Source organism: Cygnus olor, chromosome 4 (genome assembly GCF_009769625.2).
Source record: "Cygnus olor isolate bCygOlo1 chromosome 4, bCygOlo1.pri.v2, whole genome shotgun sequence".
In the NCBI taxonomy this organism is placed as follows: Eukaryota; Metazoa; Chordata; class Aves; order Anseriformes; family Anatidae; genus Cygnus; species Cygnus olor.
This window is the reverse complement of record NC_049172.1, coordinates 43865185-43886618: the sequence shown is the minus strand read 5'-3', so window position 1 is coordinate 43886618 and position 21434 is coordinate 43865185. Positions and strand designations below refer to the sequence as shown.

General features: G+C 35.5%; 1 protein-coding gene across 19 annotated transcripts in view; it reads left to right on the top strand.

The window, feature by feature from the left end:
• The window catches only part of KIAA1109 (KIAA1109 ortholog), a 115954-nt gene that overhangs the window by 74283 nt on the left and 20237 nt on the right, over window positions 1-21434 (top strand). For 8 of the 19 annotated variants that reach the window (XM_040556278.1, XM_040556285.1, XM_040556280.1 and 5 more), the window contains 19 exons: window positions 747-953; window positions 1074-1312; window positions 1870-2114; window positions 3525-3630; window positions 5970-6067; window positions 6364-6549; window positions 7506-7674; window positions 8152-8363; window positions 8593-8791; window positions 9369-9428; window positions 10410-10636; window positions 11528-11658; window positions 13098-13221; window positions 14223-14332; window positions 15875-15965; window positions 16501-16563; window positions 18213-18457; window positions 19364-19579; window positions 20989-21169. In XM_040556278.1, the coding sequence (XP_040412212.1) occupies window positions 747-953; window positions 1074-1312; window positions 1870-2114; window positions 3525-3630; window positions 5970-6067; window positions 6364-6549; window positions 7506-7674; window positions 8152-8363; window positions 8593-8791; window positions 9369-9428; window positions 10410-10636; window positions 11528-11658; window positions 13098-13221; window positions 14223-14332; window positions 15875-15965; window positions 16501-16563; window positions 18213-18457; window positions 19364-19579; window positions 20989-21169 (3109 nt within the window). Of the gene's footprint in view, window positions 1-746; window positions 954-1073; window positions 1313-1869; window positions 2115-3524; window positions 3631-5969; window positions 6068-6363; window positions 6550-7505; window positions 7675-8151; window positions 8364-8592; window positions 8792-9368; window positions 9429-10409; window positions 10637-11131; window positions 11333-11527; window positions 11659-13097; window positions 13222-14222; window positions 14333-15874; window positions 15966-16500; window positions 16564-18212; window positions 18458-19363; window positions 19580-20988; window positions 21170-21434 lie in introns of all 19 variants that reach the window. The other 11 variants (XM_040556294.1, XM_040556293.1, XM_040556292.1 and 8 more) reach the window with 3 other exon arrangements.

The window sequence follows — 21434 nt, the reverse complement described above, 5'->3', positions numbered from 1 at the left end:
TCTGCTGGCTACATAATATATTCCCATTGGGCAGCCCTCCAGTAATTAACCTGAAATGAGAAACAATGTGTTACCCCTTGTGTTGTTTTTAATAGGAGTTTAGTGAAATCTGATAATGCCAAAACTTCATTCTGCAGTCAACAACTGGCAGCTTTGTACAGTTGAATTTCTATCTTATGTAATCATTGTGGACCAAATCCTCGTTCAAATAACATTAAAATCAAGTTTTGACTCATACTATTCCAAAATATGAAGTCTATTAAACATCAGGATTAATTTGTTAAGCCATTTATCGCTTACTATGTATATCACATTGCTAAGTGAGTGTTTTTTCCATTGACCGTTTTGGATGCTGAAGTCAGATTTTACTAAGTCATCTTACCCAAAGGATGAGTTGGGTATATCCCTGAAAAGGAATAGAGATGGAAGGCTCTTGTTTCTGTATGTGAAAATTTGTCTGTGTCTGTGCCTAGTGTGCATAAATTCCACTGGTCTTTTGTTATGCCAGAATAACAGTTTAACAGGTATTTTTGCAATGCATGCCTTGTAGTTCTCTTATAATTTAGTTGTCTGTGGCATGTAGTGCATCTGTGTGTGTAAAATGGAAGAAAAAGTAATGTGTATGTAGCTTATAAACAATCAGCTGAATTTCTAAGTATTCAAATAACTCTTAAAAACCCATTTTAACATAAAGCTGTAACTATTTTAAAGGGTGTGCAAGTAAGTCCTATTTCCGTTTCTGTTAGAACTGTAGTGAAATGCAGCATTGCCAAATCCCAGGCCCTGTATAGTGCCCAGAGGGGGCTGAAAACAAACAACGCTGCTGTGGTCAAGGTTGGAGCCATCAGCATCAACATTCCTCAGCACCCCGCCACACTGCACAGCATGATGGTGCGCAGTTCTCACCAGCTCTCCAAGCAGATTTCAGATCTCATCAGGCAACCATCAACTGCGTAAGTGATGTTGGCCTGGCATTTCTGAAGACCACCAACTGCGTTGTGCTACTTGGAGCATATGTGGGGGAGTCAGGCTAGAATAATGAGGTGTTTTCTGATCTTTGTCTTGGTATCTAGTCCCCAGCCTACAAAAGAAGACGTTGCAACTCCTTTGCCCTCTGAAAAGACTCCAACGAGTATTAATCAAACACCTGTTGAAACAAATGAATTCCCACAGCTGCCAGAAGGCTTAGAAAAGAAGCCTATAGTTCTTAAATTCAGTGCCATGATAGATGGTATAGCTATTGGAGCAGCACTCTTGCCCTCTTTAAAGGCGGAATATAAAATGGGAAGAATGAGGAGTCACGGAATGACAGGTAACAGCTCTCTGACACTTTAGAAACGTTATGGCTTTTCATTTGGTCTTGAAAAAAGAATCCAAGAGGACTGGATATTTCCGTTGAGTCATTTTGATAGGTTTGACTCTGTTGCTGTTGGCTTTTTTAATCTGTACTTCAATCAAGTGGGGCCATAGGGAGAACTTACCCTGCTTTAATACATGATTGTTGAAGGCAGAATACAAGATCAGATTAAGAAATGTATGCATTCATATACATAGCTTTCTCCCTCTGTTAAAATCAGTTTATGATGCTTGATTAACTAAATTCTGATTGGTAAGGCTAGTCAAGAATACTCTTACAGAGCCTCAGTACAGATGAGTTAGACTCACTTTTCTGTCAAAGTATAGTCAAGTCTTCATTTTCTTTAAAAATTAAGAGAACCCAGAATCTTGTGGGTGGATATGTATAGCTGTAGAGATATGTGCCCTTTAGTAACACCTTCAGATTTTTATTATCCCAAAAGTGTTCTTAAATTTAAAATAATTAAAATTCTTTTGCCAGATCATATGTTTTTCCCTGTTTTCCTTTTACAGGTGCCCAGACAAGATTTAATTTTGAGCTTCCAAGTCACAGATTGCGCTTCACTTCAAAAGTCTCTGCCACTGATATGTCAACCATTCCTCCTTCAGCAAGTCTTAACCTTCCTCCTGTCACTATGTCAGGCAAATATATCATGGAAGAACATGATACTTACTCAGACCAAATATGGAGCATAGATGAACTACCTGCTAAACAGGGTTATTATCTACAAGGGAACTACTTACGTTGTGTGGCTGAGGTAGGTGTTCAAAAGAGTAGACAGCTTTGATAAGTTATTTCCATTCTGTTGGATTTCTGTCTGTGCAACTTCACCTTATTTTAATTATCTGCCTTCTCTAAAACTCTTGGGTTTACGGGTTGATCCAAATATAACATTTGCTATTGCATGAAATAGAAATAGAACTTTGAGTTCTTAGTCTGATGAGCAACCAACATATTAAACAGTCAAGAACGCTATATTTGGAGGATTTTGAATATATTACTTTGTGCAAATAAATAAGAAAAATTTATTTAGTAACATTTTTTTGTTTTTATTTTTGGAATGAATATTTCTCATCAGTCAGGTTGAATAAAAGCATAGTACGCTGATGATTCAAATAAAACTTCTAAACTGGTATCTTATGCTTCTATTTCAGATAATTGTCATACACTGTGCAAAAGATACTTAAAGATTTGTATTTGAATTGGTTTATTTCTTTATGCTTAGGTAGCTGCATAGATAAAAAGGAGCAGATATATACACCCTCAGTGAATGATCTAAAATTTTCTGTTTGTACACAGTGTTAGACACAAGTTCTATTTGCATACCAATATGCACAGATACTTTTCACAGAGAAAAATCTTGCTGCTTAAAAGAAACTGATCTGGTGGGGAAGAGTGGCGCTTTTCTGTATTTCTTCAGTCAAAAAAATTGTTTAGCATGTTTGTGAGTGAGATTTCTGATGTTTGCATCCTTATGGGAGAAGATTATGGGTGCTGCTCTTTGTTCAACCCATTTGGGTTATTTCCTGGCTGAAGAAATACCCACAGATCACTGAATTTGTTCAGTGTATAAATCTAAGCAGGGAGGCACTGCTTAGCAAAGGCAAAAGCCAAGCCCAAGTAATTTTATAAAATATCTATGTTTTGATTTTATTTAAAAAAATATCTAATGAAAAACTTAAACAGTCTCAGGAAGACTCTAGTTCCTTAGGAATATTCTTTAAGATTGGATTGGACACATTAAGTTTACCATTGTAGATATCAGTAATCTTGTTCATCTGTAATAATTAGAAAAATAGACTTCTAGAAGTGGACAGCTCACTTCTATATTTGTTCTGATTTACTATCTGAAATTAAGTAGAATTTTGCATACTTTTCTGAACCTTAATGAGCTCCTGCATTTTGGTGTTTAAGCTAAACTTAAGCAGGAGAATAAACTTTTTTGTATAATAGTGTATGTCCCTCAGTTTTCTCCTGTGGTGTTCACAGCAGAAAAATTGCAAGACAAAACTTTTTTTTTTTTTTTTTTTAAATGCCAATAATGTTATGATTGGGATTGAAAATATATATACCTGAAAGTTTAAAAAAAAAAAAAAAAAAAAAAAAAAGAAAGAAAACATAGCTGTGATAACTGTTTTAAAGTTTTGTTTTGCTTTTATTTCTGTAGGTTGGTTCCTTTGAACATAATCTCACAACTGATCTCTTAAATCATTTAGTATTTGTGCAAAAAGTGTTCATGAAGGAGGTAAATGAAGTCATACAGAAGGTTTCAGGTAAGCAGAAACACTTAAAACCAACTTTTCAATAAAATCTTTAACCCTTGTTTGATGGCAACATTATATAGTTGTCTAGATAAGCTCTTTATTTCACAGGCACCATTACTTTGCATCTAGCACTGAACAGAAGGAAGCAGTAGAGGCTGAGTTTGAAGTAAGAACAGAGGCTCTGGAAGTTTTTGTATCTATTTCAGAGTCAGGATGTTTTATTGGGAAACCTGGTAACTTGTTATTCTGGACACAAGCCTCTCTGTCTGCTTTTGACAGACGTGATTACGTTCTGTATTCGCTTTGCTCCCCTGCAAAACAAAGGTCATAATCTACTGCATTATGTAAAATAATTTCAGCATATTATTTTAAGGAAAACAGCTGTGTCTGGGGAAAATGGTAAATACCAATAGTGATACTGGTATTTTTCCAGCATCTCCCTATTCCTAGCTCTTTGTTTTTTTTTTTAATTATTATTAGAGAATGTTTCAGTATTGTATGAAAAAGACACTTGGCTATTCATTAGGTTGATTTGTCAGTCATGCTGTATACTGCAGAAATGGCTGTTTTATTTCATCTTTTCCAAAAATGTTTCAGAAGAAACAAGCATTATCATAGAAACCAAAGCAGAGAACAGTTGCAAAATCACTTGATGCTGTCTCTTTTTCAGTATCAAATGGAAATATTTGTGTTCAGCTGTTTGAGTAGACAGCCAAAGTTACAAAGCGTTTATTTTCTTACGTAACCTGGTGGAGGGTTTTTTTTATGTAGGCTGAATCAGAATTTGCACAGCATTTAAAAATAGGTCCAAGCGCTTCCAGCTGTTAGTGTTAGAGACTTCATCTGTCTGAAATCTGAAAGAGAATTCAAAACCCTCCAAAACTGAAAGAGAACCAAAAATCTCATGCCATGCAGGGGTATTTCACTTCAGCAAAAAAGTTCTGTCACCCCAAAGACAGGAAGAAAAATATAAAATAGTGTGGTTTTTTGTTGTTGTTGTTGTTGTTGTTGTTTTTAAACTGATATGGGATTACCCTGAAGGGAAATGTAAGGACTGGAAGCTTTGTTTTACAAACTAGTTATCCTTTGGTAGTTTAAAAAATACATGAATGAAATTTACTGTGGATATTACACAATAGATGAGGAGGTGAACAGAAAAGCAAAGAAATAAAGAACAGTAGAAATGGGGTGGAATTTCAAGTAGTTGAATTTTAATAGTTTTTTTAGTTATCTTAAAAAACTCTTATAGAAGTATAGCTGCTTTTTAGTGGAAAGATTCATTAATAGTTGGAAACATCATGAGGAAAGGTAATCTAGAAAGTGGTGACTAAATGAAAGGTGTGTGTGTATACACACTGATGTACAGGTTTGTATGCGTATGCATATTCACACACACAAATATACATAAATGAAATCTGCGGGTCAAGATGACATACACTTGGGGGGTTAAAAGATGCAGTGGAGAAAAAGGAACATGTCAGAATCTCTGAATGGTAGAAAGAAACTAATTTTGCCCAGCCAGATGTTTGTTTCAAGCAAAATGTCAGCGTTGCATACTAAGAGAACACTTGGGGGAAGAATAAACCTTTAACAGCTGCCATTATTCTATTAGAACACTTTATATAGAGGAGAATGAAGTGGTATTTTAGGAAAGGCATATTAGATTTAGTTTACATGATTCCTCAGTCTCTAGTGTTTAGTCTCTTCTCTGTTTTTATGTGAGGGATTTATTACCATTTGCTGGTTCTTTGCTTTTCCAGACTACAAATTTGTATTGGGAATAGCAGCCTGATGTTGTTTGAAATGTGACTGCTACCTTCTGTACTGTGGTAATTCAGCAGGAACGTGGTTGGGTGCCAGCAATCCAGACCCGGGGTCTGGATGCAGAATGCAGAACGATGTGGGAGGAAAAACAGCTTTTGTTCTTCCAGCTTGTAACAGAGTAATTTACATGGCTGGAGCTTCCCAATTAGTGTAATATACTGAAGTGGATTTTCTAAATACGGTTTCTGTTGCAGTATAATACTGATTGCATACTACATAAGATGGAGTTGCACAGATGCAAATCTAGTTAATGAACACAGTAGTTCCTGCTATAAGACGTAGGGTAGTGTTGATTTTAATACAATTGACCATTTGTAGTAGGTGGCTGTTAGCTGCATTTAATGAGGTGAATCTGCACCTGTGTACATCTCATCTTCTGTCTTCAACCTGTATTTGTTTTTAGAAATCTTTAGCAAATTACTGTTTGAAAGGAGGCTGAATTCAACGTCACCTTTTTTTATATCTACATGTCTTAAAGTGCTTTCTGTGTTAGAACTCTGAATGTGAATATTTGATGTGTATAGGAGGGGAGCAGCCAATACCTCTTTGGAATGAACATGATGGCACAACTGATGGAGAAAAACCAAAAATTCTTCTTTACTCATTGAGCCTACAGTTTAAGGTAATCCTGTAATGGCAAAACTGTGGTTCTAGATGCTACTAATGGCTGAATAGTTTGGTTTCTACGTGACAGCTAATTGCATCAAGAGTATCTGCATGAAGAAAAAGATCTAACTCCAAGTTTGGTCCCTGTAATCTTTTAAGATAGCTTAGTGGCATTGCATAAAAATGAATTAGAAAAAATCATTATGCCCTCTTTTTTTTGGCTGTGCAATGAAAAGAGTTTTTTGTTTTTATTACCCCCTTCTCTTTCTGTCTCTGAACCACATCCTAACAACTGTCTTCCTTATTCATTAGGGAATTCAAGTGACAGCTACAACTCCCTCAATGCGAGCTGTGAGATTTGAAACTGGATTGATAGAACTTGAACTCTCAAACAGACTACAAACCAAAGCAATGCCTGGAAGTAGCAGCTACCTCAAACTGTTTGGGAAATGCCAGGTCGATTTAAATCTGGCACTAGGACAGATTGTTAAACATCAGGTTAGTGCTCAACATCCTTCCTTCCACGTGGTGTTCAGACCCAGTAGAGCGTGATCCTAAAAATACAGAACCAAGCCAAGAGGCTGTCCTAAACTGCTGTTGTGTTTTGTTTTGTTTTTTTTTTTTCCTTTTTTCTGATCAGGCTATGGAGTAAGTATAAACTGTGGAGGGCTTTCTTGTTTTGTCATTTTTTTTTGTTTGTTTGATAGAAACTTAAGCATTCTGCAGTGCACAATTAGAGAAATGCTTCCTGAATATACTCTTGTTTTTTTTAAATAGTTTAAAATAAATCTTCTCACTTGAGTCAAGAAGTGGCTGAAGATAGCTTTTCAGAAGAAATAGAAAATTTTCAGCTACAGGCATCAAAGTAGTAAGGAGTCAACTGTGGAATTTTGTTCCATACTGTTAATAGTCTTAAAATTTACTAGTTCTTTGTAGCAGTAATGGCCTTGCTATAGAGTCAAATTCAAAATTTTCATTGATATTGTTATCATTGTTAGGGTACATGCATGAAGTAATAAGGTTGGATAAGATCCAAGGTTTGCTAGACCTACATTCTGGCCTAGTTTGTCTGTCATAGTCTGACAGTTTTAGCTTTTTCATTTTTAAACCCACTTGCACCTCTAATCGCCGACTCTATGATACAAAAATATTTTGTGATGCCTAGAAAAAAAAACAAGTCTTAGCATCTATAAATGTACTGTCTCCATAAAGGATATGGATATATAAATAGTTACTTTAGTTAACATTATATGATAAATAAGAAAAATAACACTGATTAGAATCTAATAGGAGGAAACTGAATATCTTCAAAGGAGGTTTGGATAGAAAAGAAAAAGGGGAAAGAAGAGTTTTTTACTTCTTGTTATAATCTTATATTTTGTCAAATAAAGTAATTTATTTTTCCTCCTCTCTGTCACAAACCGTTCCCCCTTCCCATTTTTGAATGTTCTAAGGTATATGAAGAAGCTGGCTCAGATTTTCATCAAGTTGCATATTTTAAGACAAGAATTGGATTAAGAAATGCTCTCCGAGAAGAAATCAGTGGCTCATCAGATAGAGAAGCTGTCCTTATTACTTTGAACAGACCAATTGTTTTTGCTCAGCCTGTGGCCTTTGATAGAGGTATGGAAGAGACAATTGCTACAAATCTGTTTTCATACTGAGTAAGCTACATTTTTTTGCAAAGAGGCTTGATTATTGATGATTTAGTTTATTTCAAGCCAAATCAAAATGTTTGGTAAAATAAACTAGCTGAGAAATTGAGGAGATCTACTGCATGCCAACAGATCAATAATTGCTAATGTCAAAAATTTCATTTGCTGAGTGATTAGTTCTCGGGTGGTTTGGAGGAGGTTACTTCTGTAAGTATTTTCTATATATGAGAACAGCATTGTTTTCTGTATTTTAGTGTTAGTCTTGTCCTTTGCAATATGAGCCTCTTCAGTACATCCTCAGTGTGTGCATGTGTTTGTATATGCACTCGTGTCCGTTGTTGCACATCTACAGTCTTAAAATTGAAAAAAAGAAGATTTTTTAGTGAATGTGCATTTTTCTGTTATGTTTTCATTTCAATTAAGCATTTCTGTTTTCTTTGTAAAGCTGTGCTGTTTTGGCTGAATTACAAAGCTGCATATGACAACTGGAATGAGCAGAGAATGGCTTTGCATAAAGATATTCATATGGCCACAAAAGAAGTAGTAGATATGCTGCCTGGAATCCAGCAAACCTCTGCGCAGGCTTTTGGGACCCTATTTCTTCAGCTGACTGTCAATGACTTAGGAATTTGTCTGCCAATCACAAACACACCTCAGGTAATTGTGTTTACTAGAAAGCAGCAATTCAAGATATTGTTTGGATAGATGTGATGCTTTTGAAACTTTCTGCAGAGGAAGAAGGAAAAATAGAGAAGGAAAAAGTACGAGAAGATATGCGAACAGGATTGGTTTTCTAAGTGGGAAAGATAAACATTATTGAATGTATATACGACATCACTTTAACTTTGCAATCTTCAGTCAATTCTCTCGGATTTTCTTTTTCCAGTCTAACCACACTGCAGATCTTGACACTGGCTCTGCTTTAGTCCTGACTATTGAAAGCACATTAATCACTGCCTGCTCCTCAGAGTCCTTAGTTAGCAAAGGTCACTTTAAAAACTTCTGTATCCGCTTTGCTGATGGCTTTGAGACAAGTTGGGATGACTGGAAACCAGAAATAAGAGGAGATCTAGTCATGAATGCATGTAAGTGGCTCTGATTTCATACTGCGCAGTAGTATTTCAGATGTAAATCCCCTTTTTTACCCCTTGCTGTGCCTTTTAAACTGCTGATTTTTCCCCATAAATGTAAAGAAAAGACTTTGGCCTGTTGAAAGCAAAATAATACAAGTCTAAAAGGTTATATTACTGTTAAAATATGTTGCTTTCCTTTATTAAGAGATTTGTTACTGTATGTCTTCCACAAGTGTTGATTTTTTAGTTTTGTCTGAGATGTTGGAAGAGGTACTTTTATGTAAGAGGTAGCTTTTATGTAATGTCATAAGATCCAAATAAGTTTTTAGTGTTCTAATATAGATCTTAATTTACATCACACTGAAGTTTCAAACATTTATATAGAATTTCAAGTTGATATAAACTTGGATGTAACCACATAAATTCACTTTACCAAATAAGAATGAAGTCATTCAGTGGGAATTAAAACTAAAACTCCGATCCAATACCAACTACACTTAAGTTGCAGAGGGACTTGAGGGGGGATTTTGAAAGGCTGATCTAAAGCAACTTTGACTCTGCCTAACCAGTATATGTGCTTTGTATATAGGTGTTGTACCAGATGGTACATATGAAGTATGTTCTAGGACAACAGGGCAAGCTGCAGCAGGTAATACACTTTTAAAATAATTAAATTCCTGTATAAATAAAGCTTTCATAAATCATGAAAATTAAATCCTTCAATAACCATGTTGTAATTTAATTGGTGCTTTTGTTTTTTGTGGATTTTTTTTTTTGTCCTTAGTATCTTGTTTTCTTTTGTAGAACTGCTCTGCTATTCCAGGTTTTAAGTCCAGTCAGTAACACTGGCTTTAGATTTTTGCCTCTAGGGAAACACAGTGTGTGTGACTTTGCCCATTGGTTGGAGGATAGTCCTTTATAACAGCAGTGCTGTTCTTCCAGAGACAGCTCCTGGTCTTCCCAAACTCGCTGTCCTGCTGAGTTCTGACATTCTTCAAAGTCTTGAAAAATACTTGGCACTGTCTGTCTTAGTCATCATATCTGCTGCTTGATGGTTCTCATCTGTCTAGCCAGATGTTGAACCTGCGATGTCTCCTATCCCCATAGTTTTGCTTGGGATGACACTCACTCATGGTGGCACTCATTAGAAAAATCCGGGGAAGATGTGGTATCATGGTATTTGACAGACACATTATATGTATATTATAACATTTTCAAGCATCACTGTTAAAGGACTTAAAATGGTTTAAAAAGAAAGGAAAAAGTGACTGTTTTTTCATGCAGATGGACATCCTTTAGGCTTCCTGCTGCTAGAAATCCTGTTCTGCACTCTGAGTTCTACTGAGTGTATATATAATATATATATATATTTATATATATATATATAAGAAATATTAACTTAGTACCTATGAAGTAGTTAAAACATGCGTTTCAGCTGTAGATTATTTTTTCATCAAAGTTATTCCCAAGTGGGCAGAAAAGACAGAGCTTCATAACTGACAAATGCTGTATTGTCTAACTCATACAAAACTCACTGCGGGGAATTTTTTTTGTTTGTTTGTTTTCATTTTGTTTTCTTTTAAGAGGATAAACTGGTTAAGCATTACATATATATTTTAAATAATTACAGAAAGTAGTAGTGCTGGAACCTGGACACTGAATGTGTTATGGAAGATGTGTGGTATCGATGTTCATATGGATCCAAACATTGGAAAAAGACTGAATGCTTTAGGCAACACCCTCACAACACTGACAGGAGAAGAAGATATTGATGATATTGCTGACCTCAACTCTGTGAACATAGCTGATCTGTCAGATGAGGATGAAGTTGACACTATGTCACCTACTATACATGCAGTAAGTGAATCAACCAAAATAAGTCCTATTGATTGAAGAAGTCTTGACAAAGATTTCAGTCATATGGAAAGGTCTTAGTCTTGAGTTTTTTGAGCATAACATGGTAGTCTTTATGGCTCATATAACTTGTGTTCTAAAAAAAAAAAAAGTGTTATCTTTCTAACACCGTACTTCAAAGGCAAGAAGTCACAGAATGTATTTCTGCTGTTGTTATATATAAATTTGGATTTGGAAACATGGAAGTACGGCACGTAACTTAGGAACCTGAACTGGAAAAGCTGTGACTATAGATAGTTCTTTTTGATAGTAAATTATTAACATAAGCAAATTAGGAAAACTTTTTTTGGTACTTCTGCTCAATGTGCTGCTAACCTTGTTTTTTTGGTTTCACATTAAGCTATTTTAACAGGTGTTCTTTAATGGCTGTCTTAAATGTCTCTTGCCTGCCAATGTTGAAAACATCCCAGAACACTAATGTTCCTGTTTGTTGTTTAGAAATCAGGTGGAGGTTCATTATATGGAGATGCACGCAAGCTAACATTTGGGCAGCGGATTGTAAATCACCTGCTGGGTTTGAGCCCCCCAAACCATCGATACTCTGTTCCTGTAGAATATCTGTGGGGGTCAGCGAAGTGTGATTCTCTTCAGTCTAGCAGATCACATATGAAAGCAGGCAGATCCTGCTCATGGGGACATGTATGTAGTAGTTACAGTGTGTCTAACTGAATGATGGGGTTTGGATCACTGGAAGAATTCCAATCAGCTGCCTTTTGAGTTGAAATGATTCTTTTGCATGCACTAGTCCAAATTTTAAGGTGTGAAATTCACAGTTGAATCATATTCATGTCCGATTTTTGATGAGGGCATTAACTAAATCTTCATTTTAAATAGGAAATTGTTGATCACCGACGGCAGGGAGCTTCTACTATCCAAACTGGAGAACAGCGAGGAAGAAAGTTTGTGAAACGTTTAGTTGATATTAGAGAACTCAATGAGCAAGCTAAAGTTATTGATGACTTGAAGTAAGTTGGATTTTGCTTTAACTCGCACAAAGTTTGGGAATAACAAACAGTAGCTGACTTCTTTTCTTTTCTTTCCTTATCATGTATCTTGCAGCGCTCTGATTTTCAAGTGTGAATTGCTTTTTTTCTTCCCTTCTTTATTTAATAAATACAAAATGTCCTTTCTGATTCTGTAACAAAAAATTATGTATGCAAGTACTCTATCAAATTTCTCAAGTTCTTTCCCAAGTGTCAAATTAGTCTATATTCTTTCTGGTTCTCCATTACAGCTATGATTATGGTCAGTTTCCTGCTGATTCAAAGTTGTAGTTACTCCTTGACTTATTATTGTGACTGCTTTAACAAAGTGTATTGCTTTATAACTGTAATAAGCTTAGTCTTCTTCACTGGAAGAAGAAACATTATAATCAACTCTTTGTATAGTGTACGTGATATTTTAAAATTAAATCACGTATGCTGTACTTAATAAAAACCCCAATGAATGAATTATGTAAAATTTCTTTATCTGTGAATGTTAGTATTTTTCAGTCATGGTTTGGGCTTTTTTTTTTTTTATCATCTAAGACAGGCTAAGACTTACTTATTTATCTGTCTGGGGTGGGAATATAGAGCGTGGTGATTGTGCTAAATAATAAAGTGGAGATGTTCACTTTTTGTACTTGGAATAAAAGCGTTGTTAGCATCCACCAGAGAGCACTCATATCTGAACTTTGGATTTTAGGTTAAATGTTTCTTCTAATGTGAGTTCAAGAATCAAAGTTATGTTTTGTCTCTCTGTCTTCTCAGTGTACAAGAGCTACAAGAAAGTGTGATTCTTTGAGAATAGCAGAAACTTCACAGTTTTCTAAATTATTCAGTGGTGTGCGTTTTGTTTTTCTTCAGAATGTAGTCTGCTGTAGAAGGCTGTCATAGATGTGACAGGACTTTGGACTATTACAACAGAAGGACTTTTCTTCATTCTGCTGAGGAGTCTCAGATTTGCCCATCATGTTTGGGTGTAATTAAACAACTGTCACATGATTGAAAGTATATACGAAGTTCTTAAATCTAGTGTTACAGCTAGTGCTTTTTGAAATAAGAGAGTTGCATAGCCATTCTTATTCTACACCTTAGTTAGCATAATGTTAGAACTGTTGTTTGTGGTCTCTGTGCATGCTGCTTTGTTCTACGTCCTCTGTCTACATTGCTAATTGATTTGGAGACCAAAACGTTAAAATCAAAAAGTTCTCTTCAAGGACAAAATGTACCTGACAAAAAGTTGTGTGATGAAACAAGGATAAATCTTTCTAGAGCTGTATTTGGCACTGATGAAACTACTGAAAAAATGAGAAAATGGGATATTTTCCAGGGAAAGCAGAACATCATTGCAACACAGATTTTGAAATGGTGAACATAGTGCTACATATTTCTAAGATAACCCTCCCATAATTTTTCTCCAGAAAATTAGGTGCAAGTGAAGGAACCATAAATCAAGAAATTCAGCGCTATCAGCAACTGGAATCAGTGGCTGTGAACGATATCCGCCGAGATGTGCGAAAAAAGTTGCGTCGATCCAGTATGAGGGTGAGCAGGATGAATTGACTTCAAAAATATAATAGCACTTGCATTGCATATTTCTTTTCTGGAAAAACAAACAAACAAACAAACAAAAAAAAAACAAAAATGCTTTAAAAAAAGATTAAGAAAAAGATTAAGAATATCAAACAATTTAGGTGCCCTTTTAGCCGTAGGAGGAGGTGGGAAAGGGTGTTTTCTTCCCTATAATAACAGGGATAGAAAGATGGAAATTTTACAAGTACTGTAATGTAGATGGGTTTATTGCACATTCACAAGATCAGAAAATATGTATTTGAAGATGTAGCCTGCCTTCACTCTTAGAGCATTTTGAAATGGTTCTTTATTGGACTGATGAATACAAATGCAAGCACATTAACAGCCTGGGCAAGCGATAGATACGTATTGTATTCCATTTGGTATGTATGTTTTCTCTAAGCAAGTTCTATATATAAATGAACATTAAATTTCTAGAATTAAGTGATGTAAAAATAAAAACAAGCTACTAAGGCAGTAGAAGAAACTGCACAAAAAAGCAACAACTTTTGCAGCTAGTCCACAAATTCGTGGCTGTCACCCCAGACCATGGTAACAAAAGTGACAGAACATTATTTTCAGCATGCACTAGTGCATCAGCTTCAAGTATGATGCTTCATTAAAGAGGGAAGTAAAATAATAATTTGTTTGCAGCTCTGTCACAGGTGTTCTCATTGTAGCTCATGTTCTTCTGTTGTTATAAGTGGTATGTAGGGAGGATGTCTGTCAGAGTGGTTGGATTATTAACTTTGGGCATACTTTTCTACCAATTCCAGCAAGTGTAAAAGGTGAAAGTTTATCAGCATTTGCCAGTGTTTCCATCTTTGCCTCTGGATAGAGATGCATTTTAATTATTATGGAACAAAAATATCTTTTTGCTTTACTGCCACACCTGCGTAAAGTAAGACTTCAGCTTTCCAGAATTTCTTTCTCACTAACCTCAGTGTTGCATTTAAATATTCTTCTTGATTTAGGCTGCTTCATTGAAAGACAAATGGGGTCTCAGCTACAAACCCAGCTACAGCCGATCAAAGAGTATTTCAGCGTCAGGAAGACCACCTCTGAAGAGAATGGATAGAACAAGGTAAACCGGGAATTTCAGATCTGTGATGGCAACAACAGCATGTGGAAGAGGAACCATTGGTCTTAGGCCATTAGAATTTTCTTACTATACAGCAGGAGTTGTATGTGGTTGAACTAGATAGGAGGAGGTCATTTTGGAAGATGGACAAATTCATTCGAAAAAGTAATTTTTCACTCTTAGGCAGACTTATGTGGCATGTCAAATAAATGTTTCTACTTGCACACAGAGAAAAAAAAACACGGCTTTTTTATAGAATCCTGCTTTTGTGACATATTGAAGAAAACTTGCATATGAGGCAAAAAAAGCATAGTGTAAATAAATTTGATTTTTACATTTGATTCTCGATCGTCTACTTTTGAAAAGGGCTGTTTTAATGAGAGAAGGGAAGGGGCATTCTTTTAGTTTGTGAATGATAACTTGCTGTTAGTCTCCTCGCCTATATAATATGTGCATTTTTTGTTTCATCATTTAATGTCTGCTGAGCAAACTGCACTTGCATAATGACACCTTTCAGTAAAGTATTTGCATTGGTTTTAGAATATCCACATTTGAGTCTGTTGCTTCTGTAGATCCAGCTGTTGAGTTCAGAGTTTGGAATTAAAGATATGCTGTGTAATTATGTATTAAATATAAAAGATTTTAAAATAAAGGTGGAGATGAATGTTAGAATTCTTTGATTTTTTTTTTAAATATAAGAATAATAATTCTTTGTAGAAATTTGTTTTAAATTTGAACACTTAAATAAGTGAACGGAAACTTATAAATAATTCAGGTGTGAAAAATATCAGACAGCAGAAATTCCAGAATAAAAACCAGCTTTAAATAAAGGTATTCAGAAGTTTATTTTTCAAGGTACCTTTGAAAAGAAATTGTTCTTCTGAATTAATTAGCATAATTGATGATTAAAGCCAAATAAGAGTTGAAGATATGAATGTTCTAGTTCAAGATCTGTTGGATGAAACCCACTTTTCTACCTTTTCACAAGGTTACCTGAAGAGAACTAGAAGTTGTGTAGGAAATATAATTAGGCTTTTGTGTTGCTCTGTAAATTATTCTTCTGGCTAGGATGATAAGAAACAAAGCAGTGGAAAAACTTAAGTACTTTGGTTGTGAATGAATAGTAGTAGTATGTATGTAAGGCCAAATAATTCATTTCACTTGGATGAGAAAACGCATAATCTGCCAATGTGTTTTATGCACTATGTGGTAGATCATGTGTATCTTGCTTTTTTCTATAATTTCTGCATGTTGGCTCAGGATTAAAAAAGTTACATAAGTAAATAAGGCAGATATTGTTTAGCGATAGACTACTTGCCAAGTAATGTGTAGCTGCCTTCTCTCTCCTTCGCCCCTCCTTTTTTCCTTTTTGTGTACCATTTCATGAGTGCTCCAATTATGATATAATACTTGTCTTCTTAACAAAATTTTAAGTATTGACTGTGCTTTTTTATTGCCTTGTATTTGTGTAGGTAAATGTTTGCATGAATGTAAAATCTTGTAGGAAAACTAAACAAGATGTTGTGTTTTGGTTTTTGTTTGTAGCTCTCGACTAGGAGACAGTGAAGATCTCCCAGATATCCGGGTAGATGCTGCATCTCCTGGGCCAAGAGTAACTTTCAACATCCAAGATTCTGTAAGAATTACTTTATATGCCATACAATTGTATGCCCTATGCCATTTGATCGCAAGTTCCATGAGATGGGTACACCTAGACAGACCTGAATTGCTTCTATGTTTTTTTGTGTGTGTGCCTCAAATGATTGATGTTAGAAAGATAGGTTTGTTTTGACAGAAGATAGATGTGTTTGGAGTTCCTAACGAAGCAATCAATTGAAACATTAGGGAAAATATTAGTATTATTTTGTTGGGTTCTTTAGGTTGGCATAATAATAATACAGTTATGTTGGAATTTTTACTAGATGTGTGCAAAAATCATCTAATAGCGTTTATGTTTAAATATATTTAAATTTTGGAAACAGGTATTAATAAGTTTGGTATAGCCCTACAGGTATAGCCTTTTGTGTGTCTGGGACTGATTGTTGAATCTTCAATTTTGTTTCAGTTGCTATGTTTTCTTATTTTAAAAATGTTCCTGTTATGTTGTTTTTTCATGGCTGAGATTACTGCAATTGTTTTAATTTTTCTTTTTCTTTTCACTTCTAATTAAGTTGAATAAAACAGTTTTGGGGATTGCACAACAATCCAGCTGTCCGGGGGAAGGGTATTTTCAGGTATTTCTGAGAAGGAACAATCTTTGCCAGAGAACTAATTTATCTTGCAGGGAGCTGCTTTTCAGTATTCCATCTCTTTAGCATGCAGCTAAACAGAATGTATATCAAATCTAGAAGTATTTAAATATGTAAAGTAAGCAGAAGAATATGATAGGCTGTTGGTGAACTTTCCAGGTCTATCCTTGCGTACACCTAAAACTTAGTAGCCTATTAAAAATGAATTACTGGACTTTTGTTCATATGTCTGTGCTTTGGACGTGCTTTGGAAGGATTTTAGTGTGTGCAGGTGTCCTCATCTGTTGCATTGTGTTAAGATTGCAGTCATCAACACCAGTACGAAATAACTGGTAGGTGGGAGGATGTCTCCTCACACTTCATTCTGTTGGAATTCCTGTATTTAATACAGAGAAAGACATTTTCAAGTCCTAGTGAGCAAGAAATGTTTCAAAACTTAACACATTGAGAACAAATAGATTTTTTTTAACATGCTTTAAAAAAACAAACATGTTTAGGGATAACAACAGCAAAGTTTGTAGTTTTTTTTTTTCTTTAAATAAATGAAAACCAAAAAGAACCCCCAAACAACTTTAGAGATAGCAACATGCCTTTTACACCTTCCAACTCACCTTATCCTTTTAGGAAATAAATCCTTGTTTCTGAGAGGGAAGGAGAAATCAAATGTAGAAATGTGCTTTGCACATTTAAATATCTTCACCATCCTGCCTTTTTTTGTTGTTGTTGTTCCTTAAAGCTATCCTACCTTTTATATATATAAAATACATAAAATAAACTATATATATATATATATATATACACATAAATATATATTAAAAAAAGCCCAGTTAGGTTAAGTTTTGTTGGTGTAACAAAATGTTACCAAATACTTAGAAGTGTCAAATGTTGAATATTCCTCCCTCTCATGCCCCCAAATTCTTACTGACATTATAATGCCAGTTCTTAACTTCAGCACAGTTCTCATTTGGATTTGCAGATGATGACTGTGTAGCTCTATAATAAGACTGTATAGGTAGTGCTGGTGTTATTTTTTTAGATATTTTTTCACGTACATGTTAAAGAAGTTAACGTTTGAAAATTCCTTGTGGTGTTCTTTATGGTAGAAATAAAGATAGGACCCTTTTAGAAAAGTGACCTGAAATTCATTTCATGTCAAAGTACTTTTGTTCAAGATGTTGAGGAGGAGATCAGCCCGGAATTGCAAATTGAGACCGTACATTCTGTGTTAGCGTTCTGCATGCACACCTCACTAACGCTTCTGGATACTTCACCCCTTTACAAGGTTGATGATGATTTTTCCTTTTGTTCTTTTCTTTCAAAATATGTTTACAATTTACGTGAAATGTTTCCATTCCTACTGATTGTATGAATTGATCAGAGCATGATACATCTTTAGCTAACAGCTTGAGCTCAATCACTAGGTGATGGCAAATGTCTCCACACCAAGCTTTCATTTCTTTATTTTTCATAATCCATCTTGCAGTTTCTATACCTGATATCACTGCATTATGAGGAACTTGGGACTGAGAGTTTCTCATAGCACTCTTGCTTTTTTTCATTTCCAGAGCTATCTAATGCATTCTTAATTGAAATACCTGTAGAAATTTAACTACTCTTTGTCTCTTTACAATCAGTTTCCAGAGGAGACAGAAATGGACCTGTTGTCTGTAACTATTGATGGTCCCTCCCATTACTCATCTACTAGTGAAGGCTCATGTTCGGTATTTGGTTCACCCAAAACTCCAGCAGTCTTCTCACCTGGCATTCCCTTCCAGCCTGAAGAAGGACGTCGGGATGACAGCTTATCATCAAGCAGTGAGGATTCTGAGAAGGAGGATGACCATGAGAGAGAGAGGGCATATTTTTATAGGAAACCACCGTAAGTAATGGTCCTAAGGAATAATGTGGAAATTTCAAAAATGCATTTGAAATATTGAATTTAAGTATGCAAAATTTGAAGGCTAAAAAAATCTTTGGGGCACCACAATGTGGGAAGGTTATAAAACTAATAGAGTGTCCAAAGAAGGTCTACAAAGATGGTGAAGGGTCTGGAGGGGAAGATGTGTGAGGAGCAGCTGAGGCCCCTTGGTTTGTTCAGCCCAGAGCAGAGCAGGCTGAGGGGAGGCCTCATGGCGGCCTGCAGCTCCCTCACGAGGGGAGCGGAGGGGCAGGCGCTGAGCTCTGCTCTCTGGGGACAGCGACAGGACCCGAGGGAACGGCATGGAGCTGGGACAGGGGAGGGTCAGGCTGGGTGTTACGAAAAGGTTCTGCACCCAGAGGGTGGTCGGGCACTGGGACAGGCTCCTCAGGGCAGTGGTCACAGCACCCAGCCTGCTGGAGTTCAAGAAGCGTTTGGACAATGCTCTCAAGACAGAAGGTCTGGTTTTGGGGTGGTGTTGTGTGAAGCCATGAGTTGGACTCGATGATCCTTGTGGGTCCCTTCCAAATTGTATATTCTGTGTTATAGCTCCACAAAACGGATGTAATAATGTGAGCATCATATTAAAAATTAAAAAAAATCTATTGTATACGTTTTCATGCTTTTTCTTGATTGAGAATTTAAGCTAAGAATGGCTTAGTTCTTTGTATTACCCTAGCCTAAGAAAGGATACTTAGTAGTATATCAATAGAAGATGCATCATTGATTTGCTGTATATCAGATAAGGCTTTCTCCAGAAAACTTCTTGAAATGTCATATACTTAGTGTGAACATAGTCTAGAGTGCCTCCTACCATCTGTTCAGGTATATGCTGTGCTAATATCTAATCCATTATTGTGTCGGCAGGAGTACCTCCCGCAAGAAAGCATCAGGCTTTGCTGCTGTCCACCAACTCTTCACTGAGCGCTGGCCAACAACACCTACAAACAGAAGTATGACTGGCACAACCACAGAGAGAAATATTGACTTTGAACTTGATATCAGGGTTGAAATTGATTGTGGAAAATGTGTACTGCATCCCACAACACTTCAGCAAGAACATGATGACATTAGTTTACGAAGGTAAGAGTCTTATTACATAGTTGCTTCGTGAAGAAGAGTATTGATACTTTATTCTGCTTTAGCTGATAAATTCATCCTGATATTTCCATCTCTTAAGTTATTGCCATATAATAATTAATGATTAAGTAATTAATGATTCTTAAGCACTGACCTGTTTGAAAAGCACAGAAGATGTATAGATTAGTTTTCTACTACCAGTGTATTCCAAGTAACAATCACTACATCGTAGCATCACCACAGGTTGCAATTGTCATGCCGGAGTATGGCACAGGGAGTTGCACTGCTTTAGCAAAAATCAGTGTATGCCTCTCTTCTGTTTTTTTTTTTCCCCTTTGGCTTGTTTTTCAATCATTTTGTTTTCCATAAAAAAAATTTGAGGCTTTCCAAGTACATAGATTCTTATTTATTTTTTCCAGCCTCCAAACAAGTAACTTTACAACTTCATGAATAAACATAATGGTTTGACTAATAGTAGGCTATGCATTTCCTCATTGGTCCCTAAGGACTCCCATTCTTTCCTGAAAAAGCGTGCTAATATTCTCACGTTGCTTTGTTCAGTTAAATGCTTTTTTTTTTTTTCTAAAACCATATAAGATGAAATGACATGAGTGCTTTTCTTCTGATCTTAATGAGTTTTGATCTCATCTTCAGTTTTTAAATGCTTTCATTTCTTCATGTGTATATGGTTGGGAATCTAGTGGCAGCATTACATTCTTTTTCTAAATTTGGTATGGTGTTTACATATTTGTGAATTTTAAGAAGCACATTACTTCTCAGCAAAGATAATTCTTACTAAGTATAGTATAAAGAAATGAGATTTACTTGTTTTAACTAAGAATAGAAACAATTGAGAAATTCTTTTTCTTACTAGGATGTATACATAGGAGATACAAAATCATAGAATAGGGATCCATAAAGATTTCTAATTATAAAGCAAGTTTTTCTCTTCCCATGACATTTTTTTCTGAGATACACAAGGAAAAGGATTCTCATATGTATTTATATGAAGATAGCCTTTACTGCACAGAAGAAAAATTGCTAAGCTTTCTGCAAATCAAGGAGTTGTTTTCAGATAATGCAGGCTAATGTAGATGAAATTGACTGTAAGAGTAAAGAGCGTTGGACATCTTTTCTCTAATTTATTTCAAAGTTTTCTCAACTTTAACAGTTTAGTAGATTTTGCTGCTTGAAATAATCATGTAATAAAAACAGTAAAACCAGAGTGGACAGACAGAAAGGAAATTGAGGTCACTGAAAATAAAAAAGAAGGCAGATATTGATATGCTTCCTTAGGTAATTGATACTACATGTTTTGTTTTAGAAGTCCCTGTTTTTTACTACCAGAAAATATAATATTTTTAATAAGAATATTAAGTTGGTGTTTATAGCATCCAATATATTTATTTTAGGAGTTATGATCGGAGTTCCAGAAGTTTGGATCAAGAGTCTCCTTCAAAAAAGAAGAAATTTCAAACTAATTATGCATCTACTACTCACTTACTTGCTGGCAAGAAAGTGCCATCATCTCTACAGACAAAATCTAGTGATGTGGAAACAACAGTGTTTTACATTCCTGGGGTGGACGTAAAGGTAAAAGCAGTGTATGACTGAGCAGGGAAACACTTGAGTCTTTCTCTCTGCCAAAATCTGATTTCAAAGTATATCCATTGGTGCAGTATATGCAATTTCATAGATGCAGAGTGACTCACCAAAGTCTTTTCAGCTCTGTAGGTACTGCTAAGATAGAAATAATGATTCCTGTAATACTACATTGAAAACTGATGATTTCCCCTCATTTTCTTAGGGAGGGAAAAAAAACAACACAAAAGCTTGTTTGTACCATCACAAATAGAGC